At 37.2% G+C, this 9,847-nt stretch overlaps 1 protein-coding gene across 4 annotated transcripts in view; it reads left to right on the top strand.

Moving 5' to 3' along the window:
• snx9b (sorting nexin 9b) overlaps nucleotides 1–9,200 on the top strand; it is a 33,619-nt gene extending 24,419 nt beyond the window's left edge. For 2 of the 4 annotated variants that reach the window (XM_077221305.1, XM_077221304.1), the window contains 6 exons: nucleotides 3–80; nucleotides 403–479; nucleotides 6,508–6,597; nucleotides 6,822–6,936; nucleotides 8,173–8,264; nucleotides 8,355–9,200. In XM_077221305.1, the coding sequence (XP_077077420.1) occupies nucleotides 3–80; nucleotides 403–479; nucleotides 6,508–6,597; nucleotides 6,822–6,936; nucleotides 8,173–8,264; nucleotides 8,355–8,402 (500 nt within the window). In that variant the 3' untranslated portion in view covers nucleotides 8,403–9,200. The remainder of the gene's footprint in view (nucleotides 1–2; nucleotides 81–402; nucleotides 480–6,507; nucleotides 6,598–6,821; nucleotides 6,937–8,172; nucleotides 8,265–8,354) is intronic. The other 2 variants (XR_013200594.1, XR_013200595.1) reach the window with 2 other exon arrangements.
• The last annotated feature ends 647 nt before the right edge of the window (nucleotides 9,201–9,847 follow it).

Consider the following 9,847-nt stretch of genomic DNA (forward strand, 5'->3'; position numbering starts at 1 on the left):
AGCCCTTCCAAAGGAATATCAACGCATTGGCAAAGCTTTCCAAAACCTGTCCTCAGTGTTCATCAGCAGTGGATATGAAGGTATCAGAAACTATTCGGTTCCTCTTAATAAAGAAAGTCAATGAGGTAAAAAAAAAGTTCACTGTTTACCATCTGGTGTAGTTCTGAGGAACTTTATCAAACACCTTCTTGTTCCCTGTTAATGTTGTTTAGCTTCTTTTTTTCCCCCTGTACCAAGAAACTTTGAACAAGTAGTATCCCTGAAAGCTTAGACAAGGGCACTATGGTGATGAAGCAGGATCGTCTCCTCGCTTGAGATTCGAACAGCAGTCTTTGTGTTACAGATGTTCAACTTTTAGTCTGTTTTTATCATCCTGAACGTGTGGTTGTGTTTGAACCGCAGGAGAGGCTGCGCTCACAGACGCACTGACGGCCGCAGGAAAGACCTACGAAGAGATCGCTCAGATGGTGTCGGAGCAGGTATTGAAATCCTTGAATAAAATACTGTAGAACGTCTCAGTTCTCTCTTATATCAGGAAGTTATGCATCTTAACCTTTTACGTGATAGGGGAAACGTAGCTGTCTATATATCAAAACAATCTTGGCAACCCAGAAATTACACTACCGTTCAGAAGTTAGGGGTCAGTGACATTTAAAAAAAAAATCAAAAGAAGTCTCACCAAGGCTGCATTTATTTGAATAAAAATACAGTAAAACCTGTAATATTGAGAAATATTGTTACAATTTAATATAACTCTTTTTCTATTTCAATATACTGTATATTAAAATGTGCTCGAGCCCCTGCCCTTTTTCAGAATGAATCAAAAGTGCCGTTCTCAAACAAATATCAATGATACTATTGTGGTCAATAAAACAAAATGCATTTGATTATAAATAACATGACAATGTTTACAGAACTAAAGTAGCCTAAATTCATGTTTATTTTTACGTTTCTGTCAGTCTGAGGTGTCGTTGCTTGCGTGTGACTGAAGAGGTCCGTCTCTGTTTTCGACGGTTGTAAACTCCGGTTGTGTGTGTGTGTGTGTGTGTGTGTGTGTGTGTGTGTGTCTGTGTGTCTGTGTGTCTGTGTGTGTGTGTGTGTGTGTGTCTGTGTCTGTGTCTGTGTCTGTGTCTGTGTCTGTGTGTGTGTGTGTGTGTGTGTGTGTGTGTGTGTGTGTGTGTGTGTGTGTGTGTGTGTGTGTGTGTGTGTGTGTGTGTGTGTGTGTGTGGACGGCAGGCAGGCCCAACCTTAACAAAGGTTAATTTTAAACATTTTTTTTATTAATTTTAAATTATTTTTTTCATTTTTAAAGGGGTGGTAAAACACAGTTTCACTTTTCTAACTTTAGTTAGTGTGTAATGTTGCTGTTGCAGCGCTCAAAGTTCAAAGCAAACGGAGATATTTGCTTTTAAAGAAATCAATTTCAAAGGACTACAGCAAACGGCCGGTTGGGACTACACGACATTCCTCCAGGATTGCTGACGTCACTAACCCATTATTTACATAAACCCCTCCTCCGAGAATACTTAATAAGCGGGGCGAGGCCATTTTATATTGCTGTTTTGGAGAAGAGTTGTTGTGGTATAACGTTAGTAGGCTGTTGTTGTCGCAATGCCGTCGAAACGCTGTTATTTCCATCCGGATTGCAGGTCCGCTTTGTTCAGCCTTCCTAGGGTCACGGGAGTTCGGGATCAATGGTTAAAATGTAGTTTTAACTCGGTCCCTCATAATTATGACCCAAATCTCGCTCTCTGTGCTGCACATGTTACGGAGGAAAGCTTTCACAATCTTCACGAGTTCAATGCAGGATTCGCACATCGGCTTGTGCTGAAAGATGGAGCAGTTCCAACTGTAAGAACAGAAGCTGTTGTTTACGGGCCACAACCTGTACGTATTATTTATTTTTCGTCGATGTGTTTTCCTGTAATAGTTCGTATTGTTAATTGTACGTTGTAGCAAGGAAGTAAACAAATGACAACGCTGTTTTGGCTCTGCAAACCAGCTTGTTAAATGTTCATTCATACCTAACGTTACAAACTTTTTTTAAATCTCAGGGAACTTGGAATTAGTGTAAATTATTCTTTGATTAGAGCTTTCATGTTTATCTACAGGCATGCTTAACATGGTTCTGTGTTTGATTTGGCTAACTTACTGTAGTAACGTTAAAGCCAATGTTTAGTGTTTTGGGTTAATAGTTCTGGCGACAGATATTTGGCTACAATCGTTCTAAAAATACAAGAGTAACGGTGGCATACAGTCAGAAACGATCACTATAGATCTGCAGTCTTTACTCAAAAAAATCCCTTTGAGGACTGTAGTATTTAATTTGTTAGGACGATTATATGAAATTCTTGTTTATTAATATGAAGCTTATTTTTTGTAATACTATAATAATTAGTACAATTTAATTACAGCGTATCTAAAAAGAAATGAGACGGAAACATCAACAAAAAACAAACCTTTCTGAAACGTCGTTTAACAGCCGTTCTTTAACAGGTTCTGCTCGATCATCTTCGCTAGCATTCTATGGGTCCGATTGACGCCATCGTTTATAATACACCAAAGCGCAAACTACCGGTTAAGGCAAGGGGCGTGACGTTTCCGGGAGACGAGCACTAGGCGGTTAGCGAATCACAACACACTGGGCCAGCTAACCAATCTGAGCCCATTGCATAGTTTTGAGGGACTGGCTTCACAGAACCCGGAAACCATCAGACCGTTTTTACAAGTAGGGGCAGAGCAGTGTAGAATAAAGGTGAAATATATGAAAAATAATGCAATTTTTTAAAAACGAAGCATGAACACATTACAGTGCACCCCACAAACACAATCAAGCCTTCGAAAAAATGTGTTTTACCAACCCTATGAAATGAAAAACCAATGCTCTCGAGCCAAATATGGTTCTTTCAGTGAGTAGGCCTATATGGCTTGACGGCAATTTTTTTACTTTTTTTCAATTATAAAAGGTAGTGTGTCAATTAAATAAATCAATTTAAATAAATTAAAATATTACATAATTCATTGAAGCCTGTTTCGCATCTGGTACAACAAGTTAAAATGTCATTGGAAAATGTGAAGTGGAGCGTAATTTTCTGGTCATTCATAAATCGTTTGAAAATTACACGGACAGACGAATTTACATTGAAGCGATCTGAATCTGCGTAATCTGTGAAACAATGGATGTTCATACACTACAAAGCACTGCACAAAACCAGCACCAAAAGTAGCATTAATGGTAAGTAGTATTAGAGTCACTTGTATTTTGTCTAAGTATAGACTGTTTACTATGCAGTAAACATAATTATGCTAGCATAGATAGTTATGCAGCATTAGTATAATAGTACAGTAAAATAGTAGTCCAATTTTTTTCTTTTAAGAAGTCTCTTATGTGCATCAAGCCTGCATTTATTTGATCAAAAATACAGAAAAAAATATTACAATTTAAAATAATAGTTTTCTATTTTAATATACTTCAAAAAAATATATCATTTATTTCTGTGATGCAAAGCTGGAATTTCAACAGCCATTACTCCAGTCTTTAGTGTCACATGATTCTTCAGAAATCATTATAATATGCTCATTTTTTATCAATGTTGGAAACAGTTTTTTTATTGAACCTGTCATACTTTTTTTCAGGATTCATTGATGAATAAAAAGTTAAATAGAACAACATTTAAATTAAAATAGAAATTATTTTATAAGTCTTTACTGTCACTTTTTTAATCAATTTAGCACATCCTTGCTGAATAAAAGTATTAATTTCTTAAAAAAGAAAAAAAGAAAGAAGAAAAGAACATGACTGACCCCAAACTTTTGAACAGTAGTGCATATTGGTTCAAATTATTTCTATTTTAAGATGCTGTTTTTTTTAACTAAGAATCCTGAAAAAAGTTTCAAAGGTTATAAGTATATTATAATAGAAAACAATTATTTCAAATTGTAGTAATATTTCACGATATTACTGTTTTTTCTGTATTTTAGATCAAATAAACGCAGCCTTGATGAGCATAAAAGGCTTCTTTCAAAAACATTTAAAAAAAGTTGTGTCCAAACTTCTGGCTGGTAGGCTACTTATACCTGTATACTATTATACTTATATACTTATAATACTATATATATATATATGAAGACTTCAGATGCAAAAGCCTCTTAGTCCTTCTAAAGTTTTTGTTTAATATTGACATTTTTATCAGGCTCCTATGTATAGGTTTCTACCAAAGTACCAACATTTCTGAATAAGCTGAGGCTGGGATTTAGTGAGTTTGAAGTGAGAGTATTAGATGAACGTATAATATGTGCGGAGAGCATCTTTGACAGAGGTGGCTTTTAGAGGTTTTTGCATATATATACACTCACCTAAAGGATTATTAGGAACACCTGTGTAATTTCTCGTTAATGCAATTTTCTAATCAACCAATCACATGGCAGTTGCTTCAATGCATTTAGGGGTGTGGTCCTGGTCAAGACAATCTCCTGAACTCCAAACTGAATGTCAGAATGGGAAAGAAAGGTGATTTAAGTAATTTTGAGCGTGGCATGGTTGTTGGTGCCAGACGGGCCGTTCTGAGTATTTCACAATCTGCTCAGTTACCGGTATTTTCACGCACAACCATTTCTAGGGTTTACAAAGAATGGTGTGAAAAGGGCAAAACATCCAGTATGCGGCAGTCCTGTGGGCGAAAATGCCTTGTTGATGCTAGAGGTCAGAGGAGAATGGGCCGACTGATTCAAGCTGATAGAAGAGCAACTTTGACTGAAATAACCACTCGATACAAACGAGTTATGCAGAAAAACACTTGTGAAGCCACAACACGCACAACCTTGAGGCGGATGGGCTACAACAGCAGAAGACCCCACCGGGTACCACTCATCTCCACTACAAATAGGAAAAGAGGCTACAATTTGCAAGAGCTCACCTAAATTGGACAGTTGAAGACTGGAAAAATCTTGATTTCTGTTGAGACATTCAGATGGTAGAGTCAGAATTTGGCGTAAACAGAATGAGAACATGGATCCATCATGCCTTGTTACCACTGTGCAGGCTGGTGGTGGTGGTGTAATGGTGTGGGGGATGTTTTCTTGGCACACTTTAGGCCCCTTAGTGCCAATTGGGCATCGTTTAAATGCCACGGCCTACCTGATCATTGTTTCTGACCATGTCCATCCCTTTATGGCCACCATGTACCCATCCTCTGATGGCTACTTCCAGCAGGATAATGCACCATGTCACAAAGCTCGAATCATTTCAAATTGGTTTCTTGAACATGACGATGAGTTCACTGTACTAAAATGGCCCCCAGAGTCACCAGATCTCAACCCAATAGAGCATCTTTGGGATGTGGTGGAACGGGAGCTTCGTGCCCTGGATGTGCATCCCACAAATCTCCATCAACTGCAAGACGCTATCCTATCAATATGGGCCAACATTTCTAAAGAATGCTTTCAGCACCTTGTTGAATCAATGCCACGTAGAATTAAGGCAGTTCTGAAGGCGAAAGGGGGTCAAACACAGTATTAGTATGGTGTTCCTAATAATCCTTTAGGTGAGTGTATATATGCCCCTTTTTTACATTGGAGCCCCTGAGGAACTCTCTGCACGTCCCTGCTCCGATGTTATTAAAAATATCTTTGTGTTTTGAAGATGAATGAAAGTCTTACAGGTTTTTCACCGGCATGAAAGAGTAAATGATGACAGAATTAAAGTTTTTGGGTGAACTAACCCTTTAATGCTTGCTGAATAAATGTACACATCATTTATATATATATAAAAATTGACGGACCCCAAACTTTTGAACAGTAGTATATGTATGGTAATTTCAAAATGAACCTAGAAAGGATGACCAGGACCCTAAAAGCTGCTATATAGGTGAAGGAAAGCGTAGTTGTGTGAGTGTTCAGCCTCATGCCCGTCCACAGTCATTCAGCCTTGTGCTGTTCATCTCCATCGGTATCAGTGAGTGAAAACTTGGTGGTTGTTTGGCCTCCAAACGCTGATTGGTCGGAAGGACTCGTCTGGGAAATGGTCCTGTGGCGCCAGTGTAACATTGAATATTTTCCGAGCTCCGTTAACCCTTCATGTGATTTAGTGAACGTGTCTATAAAGATATTACGTTTAAAACTGCAGCTTAATAACAGACAGATTCTACCTGTAGTGTATTAGTGTTTACACTACAAATGCAATGTTACTGACTACCTCTAAATCTGAACTTTTTTTTTACACCTGCATTTAATGCTGATTTCTTACATGAATTGCCTTTTGCTTAAAGATTATTTGAGTCTAGTTGTAAGGGAAATAATTGTTTTAGTTAGCTATTTTCTCCCACGGTTAATGGTTGTTTTTGTCCAGTTGAATTCGTGTGTGTGTGTGTGTCTGTGTGTGTGTGTGTGTGTGTGTACGTACATGTGTTTGAGTGACACAACCCTTTCGTAAGCTGTTGAATGAAGTGACCCTGGGTGTGTTTGTGCGCTATCTGCTTTAATCATTTAGTTTTGTCCATCTCTTTCTAGCCTAGGAAAGACCTTCACTTCTTAATGGAAACCAACAATGAGTACAAAGGTCTTCTGGGATGCTTTCCTGACACTATCGGAGTTCATAAGGTAAAAGAAAGAACTACTACCCTCACCATGTCTCTTTTCATTCTTATAGACACACTGTTTTAAAACCTAGTGAGCAGACCATCCTATAACTGCATAAGTGACTTTTTAGAAAGCTCACTAGGTGTTTGAACAGCCATTGAATCTATTAAAAGACTCACTCAAGCACAGAAAATCGGAGTATTCATTTGGCTCACTGCATCTTGGGGCGTCTTTCTCTTGCACAGGCCGCCATAGAGAAGGTCAAGGAAGGCGATAAACTAGTGGCCGCCGGTAAAATCAGCGCCTCGGATAAGACCGTCATGTTTAAACGTGCCAGCACCATGTCATACGCTCTGCAAGGTACTGTGACCTACTTGCACTGACCCCAAAAATCATTTAGACACTGTAACCACCTTTATATATATATACAGTATTGCAGTTAATCACATAACTAATAAGTTTGATGTGAATGGTTTTTACAAGTTGGAGAGTCATAATTACTCTAATTGTGACATGATGTTAACACGATATTAGAACGCTGGAGACAAAATTAGTTTATCTCCATTGAGACTGTTGAAAATTATAGAGTTAATAGTTAATTACAGGGTTCCCACGGGCTGGAAAACCTGGAAATATTATGGAATTTCTGCAGTGTGATTTTCAGACCAGGACATTTTTCTTTATTTAATATACATTTTTCTGTATATGCACAGTTCAAATGTGTGGACAAATTGCAGACATAAAAAAAAAAAGTAAATTGTATTTTATTATGCTATCTGCAATTGTGGAAAATAGGTGAATGGATTGTTATACTGTATTTTAATGTATGTATGCATTACATATTTTATACTATATACACAGTTAAATGCAGTACAACATCCTATATTTGTATAAATCCTGTAACTCTCTTAAGCTCACCAAGGCTGCATTTATCTGATCAAAAATACAGTAAAAACAGAAATATTACAAAGTAAAAACACTTTTTCTATTTGTATATGTAGTAAAATATAATTTATTCTTGTGATCAAACCTGGATTTTCAGCATCATTACTCCAGTCTTCAGTGTCACATGATCCTTCAGAAATCATTATCATATGCTAATTTACTGCTCAGGAAACATTTATTATTATTATCAATGTTGAAAAAAGTTTAATATTTTTTGGGGAATTGTAATAAAAAAAATTCATGATTCTTTGAAGAATAAGAAATTATTTGAAATAGAAATCTTTTGTAATATTATAAATGTTTTACTGTCACACTTTTAATTTAATTTTCTTTCTAAAATATTGTACTGAAAAATATTTGAACAGTATTTTATATTATTATTATTTCTCTCTTTACTTCTCTAATGTTATTATTTTAGCTCTATTGTAATTTGGAGTTTGTGTGAATCTCAGTCTGGATTTATTAATTAGTATTTTTCTACAAATAATAATTTATTTAAAAAGGAAGAAAATCCTGTGAATTGATGGGACAGAAATAGTGTTAACCCAACACAACACACAATCTGGTGTTTGTAGTGTCAGTGATCAAGCCTTTATACACACAGCTGGAAACTTTTACATGATGACTTTAACACTTCTGTCCTCTTTACAGCGGAGATGAACCACTTCCATAGCAACCGTATCTATGACTACAACAGGGTGATGCAGCAGTACCTGGAGGAGCAAGTCAAATTCTACGAGATGGTAAAGTGACAGTAAATGACAGTAACATATCCAAACATTATGGACGTTCTGTAACTTTTAAAGTCATTAAAATGGTGTGTGTTTTGGCAGATTGCAGAGAAACTACGACACGCTCACAGTCGGTTCACTACCATGTAACAGTGGAGCGCCGTCCGGAAGCTGCCTCGTTGTCTCTTCGTTTTCTGTTCCTCTTACAGGATTATTCTTGCTCTGTTTTTTCTATTCCTGTTATTTGTGTCATGATGTCAGTGCCATACAAATATCCTGTTGATCTCAGGCCAAAGATAGCGTCTCAGAAAGCATGCTCCTGCGTGAAAACTGGCCAAGCTCAAGTATTTTTAAACAGCAGATTGTCGAAAGAATCATATTATATGGGGGCTTTAATTATTATAATTGTCTGGTTGTTAATTTGGATGTTCCACATTTTGTTATGACCCTTGTAGTTTTGATATAAGATAAATATGAACATGCATTGAAAGAGATAATGTAATGTACAACTTTTATACAAGTGATCTGAACATATCTTTTGAACTCTGAGGCTTAGCCTTGTTTCATTGTGCCTTCTTTTGTAGAGACCCTTCAAAACAACATGCTTTTTATCCACTGCACTTTACTATGGCCTTTGAGGTGCATCATCCTGTGTGTATTTGGCCAAAAACAACCCAATCGTTTTCACTAGATGGTCCTGGAGGTGATTTCAGGAGGGCTGGTCCTTTTTCCCCTTAGAGACAGAGATAATGCTCCGTTTGATGCTTCCACCTCAGTGCAATTTTCACCCATTTCTTATCCTGTAAAAGTGAAATTATACTCCGTCAGGTGCATGTTTTCCAGTTGTTCGTATATTTTATATGTATAGCAGTGTTCCCAAGTCTTTTGCACACAGAATGACAAAATTGAGATTATGATTTAATAAATACTGAATTGTATGCTATGCAATGCAGTTGTTTTGTCTTTGTTATATACACAGCATTCCTTTTTAGACAGACACTCGCGCATACGGAGTCTGGAATTGCCACCTATACCTTAAATAGGGCATTATTTCAGGGGACAGGCATTTTTAGTTGACATTATCGAGTGCACTCATTCAATCCCATAATGCACTGCAATAACGAGTGTACGCTCAACTGCTGGAGAATACCCAAAATGCACTTTTTTGACCAACATGTCAATTAGAGGCTCCGTAATTAATAACCCTCTTTCGATCTGACGAAAAATCAGTTTTTACAAAAGACCTGAAGCTGCCAAAAGTCCGCCGGTGTCTTGGCGAAACACAAAGTAAACATTGTTCATTTACATATACTACCGCCATTGTAACAATACAAAGCGGGTTGAAAATCGGCGAAGTGACGCTTTAAGCGCTGTTGGTTAACAGCCAATCGGCTCTCAAGGTTTGGAGACCGAGACTCGCAAGTCAGCTGTTTTTAGGCCGTCTCGTGCTGTTTGTCTGAATGTGCTTTACACACCAATAAGACCTTTTTGAGTGATTTTGTGGTTACTTAATCTCACATTAGAACAGAAATCATTATGCAATGAAAATGTATAATACCAGAGAAATAAATAAAAGTCCTACATATTCAAAATAA

The sequence above is a fragment of the Siphateles boraxobius genome, unplaced genomic scaffold (genome assembly GCF_051911475.1).
Source record: "Siphateles boraxobius isolate OS27281-9 unplaced genomic scaffold, OSU_SipBor_1 80, whole genome shotgun sequence".
NCBI lineage: Eukaryota > Metazoa > Chordata > Actinopteri > Cypriniformes > Leuciscidae > Siphateles > Siphateles boraxobius.